Source organism: Zootoca vivipara, chromosome 12, assembly GCF_963506605.1.
Source record: "Zootoca vivipara chromosome 12, rZooViv1.1, whole genome shotgun sequence".
In the NCBI taxonomy this organism is placed as follows: Eukaryota; Metazoa; Chordata; class Lepidosauria; order Squamata; family Lacertidae; genus Zootoca; species Zootoca vivipara.
Window position 1 is genome coordinate 31,753,862 of NC_083287.1, and position 16,049 is coordinate 31,769,910.

At 45.8% G+C, this 16,049-nt stretch overlaps 1 protein-coding gene across 2 annotated transcripts in view; it reads right to left on the minus strand.

Moving 5' to 3' along the window:
- Positions 1-744: 744 nt before the first annotated feature.
- COL1A2 (collagen type I alpha 2 chain) overlaps positions 745-16,049 on the minus strand; it is a 60,834-nt gene continuing 45,529 nt past the window's right edge. For both annotated transcript variants that reach the window (XM_035128748.2, XM_060280764.1), the window contains 15 exons: positions 15,488-15,541; positions 15,335-15,388; positions 14,683-14,844; positions 12,807-12,914; positions 11,829-11,936; positions 10,573-10,626; positions 10,214-10,321; positions 8,495-8,548; positions 7,595-7,702; positions 6,779-6,832; positions 6,529-6,636; positions 4,844-5,090; positions 3,533-3,723; positions 2,604-2,846; positions 745-907 (listed from right to left, as the gene is read on the minus strand). In XM_035128748.2, the coding sequence (XP_034984639.2) occupies positions 761-907; positions 2,604-2,846; positions 3,533-3,723; positions 4,844-5,090; positions 6,529-6,636; positions 6,779-6,832; positions 7,595-7,702; positions 8,495-8,548; positions 10,214-10,321; positions 10,573-10,626; positions 11,829-11,936; positions 12,807-12,914; positions 14,683-14,844; positions 15,335-15,388; positions 15,488-15,541 (1,800 nt within the window). In that variant the 3' untranslated portion in view covers positions 745-760. The remainder of the gene's footprint in view (positions 908-2,603; positions 2,847-3,532; positions 3,724-4,843; positions 5,091-6,528; positions 6,637-6,778; positions 6,833-7,594; positions 7,703-8,494; positions 8,549-10,213; positions 10,322-10,572; positions 10,627-11,828; positions 11,937-12,806; positions 12,915-14,682; positions 14,845-15,334; positions 15,389-15,487; positions 15,542-16,049) is intronic.

Consider the following 16,049-nt stretch of genomic DNA (forward strand, 5'->3'; position numbering starts at 1 on the left):
TTGTTTTTAAGAAATGATGATTCCTTTTCTGCCCATTGTAGAGGATGAAAATGAGATTTAAAAGAACGGACACCTGATGTTGGAGAAGAGAATGAGGACGGGGTGGGAGAGAAATGATCCACATGCTTAGTCTGGGGGTGAGATGGAATAGTCTGACTTTATTCCGAGGCAGATTCCAAAGAAACAATACAACTTAATACAGAAAAGTGGTGTGTTTTTTCCCCCTTTCCTTTTCTTATCCAAATGACTCTAGCACCATTAAAGTTCAAGTATTGGTTATATACTCTATAAGACTGAATCAGCACCTTTCTCTTATGCACGGGACCAAAAGCACCTCAGATCATATGTATAAGAATGTGGATCACACTTGGCTTAAAAGTGTATGAGGTAGTTCAAACCTTTGGAAGTTGTGGTTTTAAACTTCCTCTGTGGAAGATAGTCAAAGGCCACAAGTGGTGCAGACTTTCAGGATTTTTTTATTTGGTTTTTGTTTTTTTGGTTTCGTTTTTTTACACAAAGGCTGACATTTTCCACAACAAGGTGACAAAATCTTGGGAAAAAACCCCCTTCTGATTCCTTTTTGGGGGCTGTATTAAATTGCATTGCACAACGTTCCAACAAATCCTTCTCCTCTTTCGCCCAGATTTTAAGCTAGTAGATGAACTGAAGAAATGGAAGGAGTCAGCTTTCAGTATAAAAGAAGAAATGGCAAAGAGAGAATACTTTTTTTTGGTTTTGTTTTAAGTTAGTTTTAGTTCATTCATTTGAAACAGACTGGGCCAATGTCGATACTGAATTCTTGATCAGGGCCACCAATGTCCAAAGGTGCAATGTCAAGGATGGGCAAGCGAGATGGCTTATTTGTTCTGTATTCAATAATTGTTGAGCCCCATTTGTTCGTCTTTCTCTGTAAGATAGCAATAGCAAATAGTAGTCAGAACAATTATTCAGGCACCGATTGACCCACTAGTCCAACCCTCAAGCACATTTCACACCATCTAACATGCCGGGAGCCTCCTCTCTCCATCCCCATCACTTGTATTTCCCCTTCTCCTTTGCAGCACCACTGCCCAATTCTTGAACTACCACCACTCATAGTCTCATGACATTTCCTTTTCAATCTGATGCCTGTACAATGCTGCTTTAGTAACAGCATTTTGTACGGGAGAGATGCTTTCCAAACAGGCACTTTCAGCTTTTCCAGGAGCGTCCACCATGTGTTCAGAGTTTTTTTTGCAAAAGATGTATTTCCTGTTCACATTTTGTGAAAAAATGCCTCTGTGTGTGCAGCAAACACTACTGCCTAATGAAGAGTCTGGGTCTTCATCTAATGGGGGGTTTTATTGTAGAGGGAGGCAGGGGAGGGATGAGATGGGTAGCACTGTACCAATTAAACAGAGTTATTCCACAGGTCAACTAATTTATAGTCTTCGCTCTCCAGGAATGCTAATTTTCCAAGGCCCATGTCAGGGCCGTCTTAAGTATATCTGGCGCCGTGGTGCGGCGGATCCCTCTGGCGCCCCCCCGCCCTGTTTCCCAGTGCGGCAGGCGGGTGCAGCGCAGCTACCACCGGCGCAGCTGTGCGGTGCCCCCTGGTGCCTTGCGCCACCCAGCCTGGGCGTAGGGGCGGCCCTGGCCCATGTAACTGATACATGGTGGCTCTGAGTCAAGCTTTTCTTATAAATTATGTCTTTGACTACTGGGAATTCACAGGTAGGGTGTGAAGCACGACGGCAGTCTGCATGGCCAGTGTGGTGTAGTGGTTAAGAGCGGTAGACTCATAACCTGGGGAACCGGGTTCATGTCTCCGCTCCTCCACATGCAGCTGCTGAGTGACCTTGGGCTAGTCACACTTCTTTGAAGTTTCTCAGCCCCACTCACCTCACAGAGTGTTTGTTGTGGGGGAGGAAGGGAAAGAAGAATGTTAGCCGCTTTGAGACTCCTTCGGGTAGTGATAAAGCGGGATATCAAATCCAAACTCTTTTTTTTCTTCTTCTTCTTGTGGCACTCCAGATATTGGACTCCTCTATCACTAGCTAATGGCACAGCCAGCATGGCCCACAGTCAGGGTTGACGTGGGTTGCAGCCCAAGGCCAAAGGAAGGGCCACTCTGCTTTACGTTATGGAATTTATATTCTGCTCTATTTCTATAGAAAAAATGTGGCGTTACAATAGGAAGAGATTTTAGTGCATGGGTAGGCAAACTAAGGCCTTGGGCCGGATCCGGCCCAATCACCTTCTAAATCCGGCTTGCTGACGGTCCGGGAATCAGCGTGTTTTTACATGAGTAGAATGTGTGCTTTTATTTAAAATGCATCTCTGGATTATTTGTGGGGCACAGAAATTTGTTCATTTTTTTCTCAAAATATAGTCCGGCCCACCACAAGATCTGAGGGACAGTGGACTGGCCCCCTGCTGAAAAAGTTTGCTGACTCCTGGTTTAATGCCTTTCACAGGTGCTTGGAAAAGCTGAAGACTTACCTTGGATAAACAAAATAACCCTTATCGACTCCTTATTCTAACAAGTATGTTAAGAGACCTGGCTCTGTAGGAGGGCAATAACACTCAAAGATACTGATAAGCAGGAAGAAACTGTTACTTACAGAGCAGCCGTCTTCAAGAACATTGTACATGAACCTGCCGTTGCCTTCAGCTCGGAGTTCGACATCGTTGGATCCCTGCACTAACAGTGCGCTCTTCAGGCTGCCTGTTTCTGCATCCATGTAAGCGATGCTGTTCTTGCAGTGGTAAGTGATGTTCTGGGAAGCATGGTTAGCCAGTAGTCGCATGAAGGCAAGTTGGGTGGCCATGTCCTTGGTGGTTACACCTTCCTCGTTGTACTCAAACTAAAAATGGAAGGGAGGGGGAAAGCTTCAGTCAAAAACCACACGCATATTAGGAATTACATTTTGCACATAAGTCAACTTGGAACACCTTGGCCTCTGAAGGGCAAGGGAATTGGGGGACGGGGTGGAGTGGAGTGTCACCAGCATTTCAGAAGAAATAGTCAGAACTTAAGTTTTGTCCAAGGGCCACTGGGAGGCTTCAGGCAAAGCATCCTTTCAAGGGGCCTCACTCATTGGCCAAAGAAGGAGCAGCAGCAGGGAGTTTGTTTCCTCACCCCACTCAATCCCTACCAATGACGATAATTCATGGTGCTAAATGGAAGTTTGAGATTCAGAGGTGGTAGACTTGGGGTGGGAAACCTGTGCAACTCCAGATGTCATTGGACTGAAACTTCCATAATCTCCAGATAGCCGCTATGGCTGGGGATGATGAAGGATTGGAGTCCAGTGGGTCTGGAGGGACACAAGCTCCCCGTATCAAAATATTCACCCTCTGTTGGAAGCAGAATGTGTGGGAGTAGATGGTTTGCTGGTCTGACCCAGTCGGGGAGCCCTTCTTATGAGCAGGGTTAATGTATCTGTTGTGTGGATTAAAAAATAATCAGCGGGGTTTGTGCCTTCCTTACTAGAAGGTTTTTGGCCTTAGATAACACATTTATCACAATGGACACAGTATGAAAACTCACCTGACTACCACCATTTATCATTTCTCCAAACCAAATGTGTTTCTTTTCGGCAGGGTTCTTGCTGATATACCAGTTCTTAGCTGGGAAGCTTTCTGGATTGGCATGGATGCAAGTCTCACCAGTGGAGAAGTCACAATAAACTCTAATGGCATCCAGGGTGCAGCCTTGGTTAGGATCGATCCAGTAGAAGCCTATCGTTTTAAAAAGCAACAGTAAGCCCATCTTCATGTTAAGTACTCACATTGCTGCAGCCATAGGGACGGTACAAGTATTGACAATACAGAAACCTTAAATCCCCCCTTTTAAAAAAAATCACTTAAAAAGGTAAAGGGACCCCTGACCATTAGGTCCAGTCGTGACCGACTCTGGGGTTGCGGCGCTCATCTCGCGCTATTGGCCGAGGGAGCCGGGGTACAGCTTCCAGGTCATGTGGTCAGCATGACAAAGCCGCTTCTGGCAAACCAGAGCAGCACATGGAAATGCCGTTTACCTTCCCGCTGTAGCGGTCCCTATTTATCTACTTGCACTTTGACGTGCTTTCGAACTGCTAGGTTGGCAGGAGCTGGGACCGAGCAACGTGAGCTCACCCCGTTGCAGGGATTCGAACCACCGACCTTCTGATCAGCAAGCCCTAGGCTCTGTGGTTTAACCCACACCCAAAAAAATCACTTACTGTACGTGTAACTAATAGTTATTGTTTAAATCTAGTTGTACCATTTATTAACTTGTTGATGTGAATGGCTAAAAGTGGAGAGGAATTAGGTGTGGGGTTGGAACAGAAAGGAGGGGTAGATCCAGTAGCTTTAAATAAAAAGCCACAACCCCTGATATAGGCTTATTGGGGGTGGGGGGTGGGAGGGCTGGCTGTGTTACTAAATACAATTCCTTCAGTCTACAAGGACAGATTTTGTGATGCAGATGGAAAAATCCGTTCCTCCATCTGTTCTTACCCCAACACAGCTGATAGAGTTATGTGAGAATGACACAGAGAGCCAAATGCAGGGGTAACTAACACGATGCTCTGTAGATGCTGTCAGCCTACAACTCCCATCTGGCTCAGCCAGCACAGTCAATAGCTAGGGATGATGGGAATTGTTGTCCATCAACATCTGGAGGGCACAAACTTGGCTGTTCCTGGTCTAGTTGTTTGTCCACCTGCCTCTCTCTGCTACTACCGAAAGGTTTCCCAGGCAAAAGGAAGAATGGCAGCTGCATGGACAAGTGGCACACACAGATTTCCACTGGCCATCCACCCACGAGTGAATTACATGGTCAACAAGCCACTAGGTCAAGCATCTAGCACTAACGTACCACTGGTCCATTCTGGGTGGCTGAGTCTTAGGTCACGGCAGGTGCGGGCTGGGTTCTTCCTGGAGCCTTCTGGGGTCAGGAGGGTCTCGATTTGGTTGTTCAATGTTTTCAGGGTGGCATCAACTTCATAGTCCTTGGGTCTAAGAGATGGCTGATCTGCCCGGTAGTATTCTGAATCAAAGCCAATTTCGTATCCGCCACCATTGGGACCAGGTGGGCCAGGGTGGCCAGGTGGGCCTGGTGGACCCTAAAAATGTTCAGAAATGAGCATGCCTTTGTTTAAATCAAGTTCACTTGATTGTGCAGAAGGGCCAACCAATGCCCCCCCCCCCCACGAAGAGCCTAAACACAGTGCAAGGTGCATCAAATGGTTCCTCTGGGGCCTATTATAGAAGTGGCCCATTTTCATTAACCCTAGTGGAGGCAGTGGATGCTGGACAGCAGGCATGTAGCACTCACTAAGCAGAGAGCGTGGACGCTTTGCCCTGGTTTGTCTTGCAAGAGTGAGGTCAAATGTAATATGAACACCAGGCAATGGCCAAACAATGTTCCGCATTGAATTTCTTCTACTTACGTTGCATTTTGAAACTTTATTGACAGGCACTGGGGGGGGGGGCAATTTTAACTGGGAATGCAGCACATAGTGGAGGAGAGGTTTGCTGCTGCTCCCCCCCCAAAAAAAATCATAACTAAAATTCTGATCAGGGTTCTAACTTATGCAAGGGGCCTATGTGAGGACATCAGGGTCCCATGCTGCAGACATTTGCCCTCTAACACATGAAGGGTGGCAGGGATTGGCCAAGTGACATGACGGAGGGAGCGGAGATGGCATGCTCGTCCTTGCTCTTCCTCAGTTTTTCTCACATGTCTGGTAACCGTATAATGCCCAGTTAGGGCTAGAAAGTCAAATAGAAGGGAAGCCTTTTCATTTCAAACATTTACAGGGCAATCGTATGTCTGTTTACTCAGAAGCAAGTCCCACTGTGTTCAGTGGGGCTCGCTCTCATGTAGCATGCGTCTAGAATTGTAGAACTTAAGAAAATAATATTTTCTTTTTTATTATTGGTTAAATTTCTATATTGCTTTTCATCTGAGGATCACAGGGCAATTTTCAACAACAACAACAACAACAAGTAGTAGTAGTAGTAGTAGTAGCAGCATGGTAACAAAACATAAAAAACCAATAAATAAAAACTAAAAACCCTATACAAGTTTCTCAAACTAAATGCACTAATGACACATTTGCTTGGAGGTTTTGCTTTGTTTTTATAACTATAAAGTGGCATATACATTTTATGAAATAGAATAAAGAAGCACTGTCCTATGCAAGTTTGGTCAGATGTAAGCTTCACTGCATTCTTTGGGGCTTCCTCCCAGGAAAACTGCGTAGGGTTGCAACTCAGGCCTGTAATCCTGTATCCTGGGGGTAGCTATTCAGGTGATGTGGGACTCCAGCTCACATCAGCCTCAGCCCATGTGGCAATAACCAGGGCGGGGGGGGGGGGATGGAAGCTGTAGTCCAACATTATCCAGAGGGCCCCACATTGGCTACTCCTGCTTTACACGCTTACCTGGGAGTTATCCCCACTGAATGCGGTGGGACTTCCTTCTGAGCAGACATGGACAGCCAGGTGCCGCTCGTGTTAAAATGGCCCCATACCCTCAGCATCCTGTTTCATACTTACAGAAGGTCCTTGGCTACCCTGAGAGCCACGCACACCGGCAGGTCCAACAGGCCCAGGAAGACCATTGCGGCCATCTTTGCCAGGAGGACCAGAAGGACCTGAAGGGCCCTGAAGGAAGGAAGCAAAGAAACACCCACAGATTAGTACACCACCAATGCAATGAAATATAGAAATATATAACCACTTTTTTTCAAAATCAACAACAACAAGACTTTTCAATATCCCACACAAAGGGAGAGTGCTCACATACCCTTGGGCCAGCGGGTCCAGTAGCACCAGGTGAACCTTGGTCTCCATGATGACCCTGTTGAAAGGAGAGAGGTTTTTTAAAACATGACTTACTCCTGTATTGACTTACACCTGTTTCCATACAGAAAATTCATCCTTGCACAAATGGCAAATTCTTGGTGGGGAGGGGATATAATGGAGGGCTTATTTTGATCCTCAAAATATATATATATATATAAATAGGACAGGGATGGAGAAGGTGAGGAAACCTCCAGATGTTATTGAACCTCAACTCCCATCAGTCCCAGCCAGCCCAGGTTAGTGGTCAGGGGTGATGGAAGTCAGAGGCTGAGGACACCTGAAGGATGACTGTCCTTATAACAGGATGTCCAGTCCCATCCCTGAGAAACAGGAAATGATAATGATGACAAACATGCCACTGAGCATATATGGTCTCTCGCCCCCCTCAATGAATAATCACCGTCTGCCCCCATGTGGGGCAGGATCCCCCTGGGGCAGGATTTCTAGATGGGCTTCAGTCATACACAACATCTCTGCTTCTGAAAATTAATCGCTGGCCTAATGTAAAGGAAATGCTGATGACTCTACAGAGAGCTGCTGCCAATCAGAGTTGTCAATGTTGAGCTATGTGGACCAAGTCTCATTCCTTCTTGTGCGAAAAGGCAACACCACAGCAATAGCTCCTTCACACAGACTAATCCCAAAGGGCCTTAGGGTGTGCAACCGATGATGCAGGGCCCTGTGAACGTGCTGATTATCAGGGAGGCTATATTATTTCTGTTGCTGTTTCGCCCCATTGTTCGGGCAATACACTTACAGCAATGCCAGGCAGACCCTGAAGTCCATTGTGTCCCTTAAAGCCAGGTGCGCCTCTGGGTCCCTTGTCACCAGGACCACCTTTCTCACCACGTGGACCTGCTGGGCCCTGTGGAAGGCACAAAAAGGGAAAGGTGAAAAACAGAATCTTTGCAGAGAACATTCTACCTGCAGAGTTTGTTTAGACACACACACACACACACAAGTACATTTGCTTTTGGAACATTTTCATGTCTAGAAAGCAGACTTACCTCTGTTTAAAAACAATTCTGCTGAGCAAGGACTGCGGCTCAAAATGTCTCAGGGTCCCTCTCCTTTTTACCAATGGCTTTATCTGTTACTCTACCACTGATCTGGTCTAGTAGGAACAGCCTGAGTCCTCGCTTGAGAACAGTGTTATTTTTCTAGAAAAAGAGGTGCCGGAATTCACCCTTGTTCTCTTAGAATGGCAATGGGGCCCACCTGAGAGGTGCTGGAACTGAGTTCTAGTGAGTTCCAGCTGAAGAAAAGCCCTGCTTGAGACTAGAAAGTTTCCTAAGCATTGGTTTTTTGTTTATATCCAGCCTTAAGTCACATAGCAGGTTGTGTCCATTTTGATGAGCCTGCACCTCAGAATTACTACACTCGACACTTGCTTTCTCTTTGTCCTCAAAGGGCTCACAAGTCAATCACATAAGGAATGGGAGTTAGGCTAGGTACCCCACCATTGCAATCTTAAAACCTTCCAAACGAAGGGAAAGACCACTACCATATTCTAAACTTCCTACTCATGCCAAATTTTCCCCATGATCTATACAACCCTCTGACTGATTTCCAGAACCCAGATCTCCATTCCTGCCCTCATCATGGGCCTTCTAACAAAAGGACATAATTACAGAAGTGACACAAAACCCAAACTTACGGAAAGACCTCTTGCACCAGCAGGACCAGCAGGACCAGCAATTCCAACAGGACCCTGAAAGGTGACACAAAGCACAGTTAGAGAAGCTGCTCGCTGTAGGCTGTGATGACAAAGCTCCTTTTCCTTGCCCAACAAAGGAATGACCCAAGGGTGGCTCAATACATTCGTAATATGGAAGCACAAGTGGTTCACACTTCATGCCCTCTGCGTTTCTTGCACTGAACTGTAAGTTCAAGTCACTTGTACTTCCTGTTCACCAGACATGAAGTGAACACCGAAAGCCAGTCATAGCAAATGGTTGCTGGAATGAAAGAGCATGTGTGGCATTTTCAGAAGCCCCTGTTTTGGGAGGTCTGGTTGCAAAGGGACTTCTGTTTCAAGGGAACCAAAAAGTGTAACCGTACAGAGAACTAATGCCACAGGGGGGGAGTGATGTGGCAGCTCACAGCCACTTGACAACAGGTTGTCTTCATTCATTGGGGACAAAATGGGAAGTGCACTGGTACCACTTCAATGAGAATCAAGAAGGAGTACTGTGATCCCCGCTGCTTTATTTTACAATGAATTGGCAGTAGTGGAATGTTCAGCGATACAGTGGAGGGCTTGGCCATAGTTTACAGGATAGTAGTAGCCATTATGCCAGGTTTTGAGTAGAGTAGGGCTCCCAGGCAAATAGTGGGCACCCACCGTGCAGAAAACAGGGATGGAAAAACAGCACCATCCTACTATTCACTAAGCTTCAGGGTTAACACCTGTAATTCCCTTCCCCATCACAATACAGAAGTGCAAGGGCCAGATTTCAGGTCTGAGAAAAGCTGGAAGATTGAAGTCTTATTGATACAAGGAACAGAATATTCTTATTGGACAGGATATAAGGGGGAAATACCAGGTGGGATGCATGGTAGTTAGGGGAATTGTGCATGTGTAGACTGATGAGAGGGTGTGCTTTAGGGATCAGACATTGAATGTAGACCAAAATATCATCATCATTAATGATAACGTTTCTCACACTTTGATAAGCTTTCAAGGCTCACTGCGATAACAAAATCACCCCTCCATCTAATAGCAAACTCAGCTGGTGATGGACAACAGCATAGCAACCCAAATGGGGCCACTGAGAAAAGGAAGGTGCTGGTTTGTACAAAAATATTTAAGATGCACCCTTGCTATAAAGCAGGTGCAATGGAGTACCCTAGAAGACAGCATGGTCAACACTAGACAGGAGCAGCCCACACTGTGACATTCTGCAGCAAACCCCACTTGCCTGGCATCTAAAACTCAACCCATTCAATAAGCAGTTAAGTCTAGTACAAAACTACAACAGGTCAACTAAATGCACAGAATCCCACCCCACCCCTTCCTAAATGTTTTGGCCAAGCTTCTCAATGCCATCAGGTAGACTGCCTGTAGGGCTTCTCAGTGCAAGAGGCACCCATTGCTGGTGTAGTGGTCACAGTGTCAGACTAGGACCTGGGAGACCAGGGTTCAAATCCCCACTAGTAAATGAAGCTCACTGGGTGACCTTGGGCCAGTCGCTGCCTACCTCACAGGGCTGCTGTGGGTATTAAGGAAAAGGGAAAATCATGCACACCACCTGGAGCTCCTTGGGGAAAAAGGGTGCAATCAATAAACACGGCTGGGCCCCCGAGGTCTTTCGAATACAGCCCTGATAGATTACACCTGACTTTTCATTTTATGAAATGGATAGAGGTCACATACAGGTTCGCCACGATTTCCAGGTTTGCCAGCAGGGCCAACAGAGCCATGGGGGCCGGGAGCACCGAGACCACCGTTGGGGCCAGGGTTGCCAGGAGCACCACGTTCACCCTGAAAAGACGAAGGCAAAGGACAAAGGGAAGACCTTTAATTTTTTTATTTGCATTTTTAATACAGGGACAGAAAAGAAAAACAAGGACATCCCACATCCCCTTCCGTCCACCCCCCCCCCAGTCGTACAACTTCCGTATCAATCTCGACATACAACTAAATACCTGGGGACTTCTCTGAACGGAAAACCTTTAGAAGCTTGGAGGAAGCACAGGCTCACTTCTGCCTAGAGAAGGGGAAAACGTGATTACCTTGTAACCAGGAGCACCGTCACGGCCGGGAGCACCATCGTTTCCTGGATTTCCCTGTGAAGAAAAATATAACATCACACATGGCATAGGGAAAAAAAGCTTTACTTTACTGACAGGGGAATGACAGCATGTGCCGTACCTCCCTCCTGCCCCCAGCTCCAGACCACAGAACAGGTGCAAGTGGACTAATCTGTCACACTTTATTCTTCCATTGTGATCACCCCCCCCCAAATTACTAGTTTCAGAGGGATGGATTCAGTTTATTTCTAGATTGTACTGATTTCCTAAGTAATTTAGACATTATAGAAACACACTGATCAATTTTTTTGCACTCTATTTATACATTTCATTTTATTACAGCTTTATTTCATCAGACCAAAAGTAATGGAATGTTCTGAGAACTGTGTGATTTTAATGGAAAAAAGGCAAAGGACACCTGGACGGTTAAGTCCCATCAAAAGGAGACTATGGGGTGCGGTGCTCACCTCGCTTTTCAGGCCGAGGGAGCCACATTCTCAATGGGCGAGTTTGGATAATCATATATTGGCTTAATAAACTAGATTATGAATTAGCCTTTTGGCTACACATGAAGCCCATTCACTCTTCCCTTAATGGTGAGAGGGGGAAAAAGAAGATGATTATACATCACCCAGAAAACTTCATTCCTGATTGTACAGATCAGGAAAATATGTCTAACATCTAAGGAACAAGACATCATATTAAGCCAACTTCAAACCATGGCTTAATATAATACCGGTATCTTGCTCTAAAGCTGTTAACTGTATATTTCAAGCCTACATGAAATGGGAAATTATAGTCAATGGAAGATTTCCTGGTTTGTTTGCTCACTCGCACAAAGGGAGGAACAAAATGGCCAACTGTACAGTTCAGACCTCAGTTTATTGAGCTGATACATCTGAATATGGCCATTGCGAGGTTTCCTACAATGGCAGCTAGTGGAGCATGGGGATGCATTACTTTATAGGATCGAGTGGATTGCTGTCAATGACTTCCAAAGCACACTTTTAACATGCAAAGTAAGTACTTTACAACTGCTATCCTATTCATTGATCCCACTTCCATTTCACTGAATTAAAAAATAAATCTCAAACAAACAAACAAAAACCTTCATGCAAAAGAAAAACATCTGTGTTAAATAGCCTTCAAATGTGATTTCAAATGCTGCTGAAAATTTAGGATTCCACCTTCCCCACCTCTATTTTCCCCACTGTTATGACCAAAAAAGGTATACTTACATCACGTCCAGCTTCGCCCTGGGCACCATTCACACCAGGGGAACCCACGGGACCAGATGGGCCACGGGCACCTGGGGGGCCAGAAATACCAAGGGGTCCAGGCTCACCCTAAAAACAACAGCAGGGATACATTTCATTGCTGCTTGTATACTTAACTAGCAAAATATTCAATACATCCTATTTGCCCATTCATTATTTGACTACTATATAACTTTCAGCTGATGCCAGTAGACCATGCTTGATGCTCTACAGCAGGGATGGAGGAAGCTTTTTAGCCCAGAGTTATCTCCTTATCCACCACCCACTGGTAGGCCAAGTTTGATGTCACAATGATGCCATGATGCCTGCAGGGGTCTCCAAAAGCCCCTTTCAAAGTGCTATTTAGCACAGTACTTTGAAATGGGCTTTGCAGGTACTAACCCTAACCCTTTTCACCTGAGCCAGGTTTCTACCTGCCCAACACCAGACATCCTATATGATGTTCTACACCGCAGCTCAACTGAAAGCAGCTCTTGCTCATGGTACAGGTGCAGACTAAACTTCTGAGTCTGTTCCAGCTATGGCGGGGGCAAGCAAAAGTTTCCAAATGTGATTGGTTGAACAGCCTCACAGGGCAGGACCATATAACCGGTTTCCACTTGCCAAGCAACAGCCAATCCCAGACCTTCCTTCAGGGAATTTCTGGGACATGTCCTGCCAGAATGGTACAGTCTGGAGGCAGCTAGCTTGAGGGCATCACCTGAACTCCCACACCAGCATTGGTACCCAATGGCACATCCTATGAAACAGTGCCACAACACACTTGTAGAAGCAAGACATGAGACAGAAGCACACAACTCCAAAGGAGCAACTTTACACTGTGTTTCTCCTCCAGGTTAAAAAACCAAGAGTTCAGCATTGAACTTAGCATGGACCATTCTAATTCCAGACAAAGCATATCCACCACCCAGCTGAAGACTTGGCAAATATGGTACTCACAAGTGATCCAGCAATGCCTGGGAGACCACGTTCTCCTCTGCTGCCAGGAATACCAAGGATACCAGGAGCTCCAAGAATACCTTGAGGACCAGGGGAGCCAGGGGCACCCTACACAAAGAAAAGAGCAGAATAAAATTGTCAGATCCTATTTGCAGACTAGCAAACTTCCAATGTGTAACATGAATGAAACTGGTTCTTCCCGTCTCCTTTGGCAACTTAAATTGATCTCAGAAGTGCACGTATCTCTTCTGATGTACTCAGATTAATGTTATCCAGCCTTCTTAAAGACAAATCGGGCGACCTGTACCTTGCCTTGAAACCCTTATTCTGTTTCAGATCATCTTGTTTAAGTTTGGGAATGGGACTGCATGGCAATGCCAGAATAGGTCTATTGACCTCAATAGCAAATCAAATCAAAACATAGTCATTATTTGCCACTTGCAGGACCAATGAAACCAGCAGAAAGTGGGACTTCTTGCTGCAGTTGCCGCACCTGGAGAACGACTAGCAATTCTCAGTGGTGGTGTAGGCCATGACATCATTGATCCTTGGTGAATTATGCTAGCTATTCTCCACCTAGAACCATGCAGCTCCCTCCCTGCCCACCTCTATCAAGTGATGCCCTTTGGTAACAGGCACTGATTCCTTCCTTAAATTGTCTAAATAAGGCTATTGACCTTATGGTTGTGAATTCAGCCAGTAGCTACAAAGATTTAGCTTAGAATATACTGAGACCAATTTATACGTACATCAGTACTTTTGTACTATTTGATGCAAGGACAGATATTTTCAAAGTCTTCACTTAAATGCATTTTTTTTCTCTTTTTAGGCTATTCACGAGAGATTTGGGGGGGGGGTGAGCCACATTATCATCGAGTGCAACAGACAATCCAGTCTGTCCAAACATTTTGTGGAAGGTTGAAACACCACACAATGCACAGAATTCTGGAGTCCTAAATATTGAAAATCAAGATTATATATATCCTTGACTTCATCCTGCTACATAGGGATGGGCTCGTATAAATAAAACAACTTCAAATAAATAAAGGTGGAATAGGGACATTGCTGAAAGCAGTCCTACTCAGAACAGCAAAGCTCATGAAGAAAGTGACATATTCCCCTGGAGTAAAAAATAAGAAGCAGAACTGGACTCAGAGAAGCCATGTCACTCCAATCCAGCAGAAGACCTGAATGGTACTGATGCATTGGTTTATGTCTAAAAGGTAAAGGTACCCCTGACCGTTAGGTCCAGTCACGGACGACTCTGGGGTTGTGGTGCTCATCTCGCTTTACTGGCCAAGGGAGCCAGCATTTGTCCGCAGACAACTTCCTGGTCATGTGGCCAGCAAGACTAAGCCACTTCTGGCGAACCAGAGCAGCGCACGGAAAAACGCCGTTTATCTTCCCGCCGGAGCGGTACCTATTTATCTACTTGCACTTTGACGTGCTTTCAAACTGCTAGGTTGGCAGGAGCTGGGACTGAGCAATGGGAGCTCGCCCCGTTGCAGGGATTCGAACCGCCACCCTTCTGATTGGCAAGCCCTAGGCTCAGTGGTTCAGACCCAGCGCCACCCGTGTCCTTAAAAGAGAAATACGGCAAGAATGACTAACACAGCCTTGGCCAACCTGGTGCCTCTCTCCAGCTGTTATGGACTGAACTTCCATAAACCCCAGGTAGCATCGCTGTGCTGGCTGGGGACTGATGGGAGTTGTAGTTCTGGAGGACACCAGGTTGGTGAAGGCAGGCCTAAGAACTGGTATTCAGGCATGACTGATCTGAACCGTTTTTAACTCTGAATTTTAACTTGCTGAACAATGGGTAATGACAATGAAAATGATGAGAAGGAAGGAAAATGAATTATTTGTAATAACTTACAGCAGCACCACTTTCTCCACTTGGACCTTTCTCTCCACTGAATCCAGGTGGCCCAACAATACCAGGTTCACCAGCACGGCCAACTGGACCGGTGTCACCACGTTGGCCTCTGATACCTTCTTTGCCAGCTGGGCCAGGAGGGCCAGGGGGACCAGTGATACCCTAGGATTAAAGTAGACAGGTAAATAAGTGCACATGGTTACATTGCTGGTGTAACCAGTTCACAGAGAGCAAAATATGAAACCAGATAGCAAAGCACCCTCCTACCCAAATTCCCTTCTTCCAGTGCTGCTTTGAGTAAAGGAGGGAGGAGTTTTCTTAATCTCATTCATTCATTCATTCATTCATATGCACTGTATAGATAAGCCTTCTGCTAATTTAGGGTTTTGGCCAGGCCTGTTGAGCCCAATTGTCACCGTGTCATGTATTCAATGGCTGCATATTTGCTGGAGAAGGTTGGTAGTGATGGATAACTTTCAGAGAAGCTTGCCCACTACTTCAGGTCTTCTTTTCGAACAACTGTTGACAAGGTTCCAAAGAACCCCAGTTATCCAGGATCGTTCTTTGCAAAGAGGAATTAGAAGCACAAGATCCCTTTACGTATTCTACCTTGTTTAAATTTACAGATGGAGTGTTCTCAGGGGCTACTTACAGCGGGGCCAGGGGGTCCAGATCTTCCAGCAGCACCAGGGAAACCAGTGACACCCTGTTGGGGGGGGGGGAGATCAATGAAGAGATTAGGATTTACAAGGACCAGTAGGAGGGTGGATGTAGGAGAATCAACATAATAAGTTTCTAGACTTACAGGTGGACCAGAATCACCACGACCTCCAGTGGGACCAGCAGGGCCAATGGGACCCTATATACAAGAAGAAAGAGTAGGAAAAATGAAGATAAGCAGAGTACTGCAAAGTTCCAGCTGTCAAATATTGGCTCGATCATGACTGGAGTTAAAAATTAATGAAAGCTATGCTACTGACTTATTGGAAGGAGGATCAAACACTATTTCATACTCTAATGAAGGCATGGGGAACCTGTGGCCCACCCGATGATGTTGGTGTTGGGACTCCAATGGCCAATGCTATGGGATGATGATGGGATTTGTAGTCCAGCAACACACCACTAGTTTGTGACAGTAGTTATAACATAGGCAGGACACCATCCCAAAGTTGCTAACTTGGTTTTGAAGTGTGTTGACATTACCACTACCTTGTACATGAGATACTTTTTCTAAGAACAGTGGTGTTTCATATACTACCAACCACAGGCAGGAAAATTAACATACAAGTTACAATGTCCAGTCAATTGTTATTGTTGGCACCCATCTGCCTCGAGAGACAATGGAGGAGTGCGCCATTGAGGGTAAA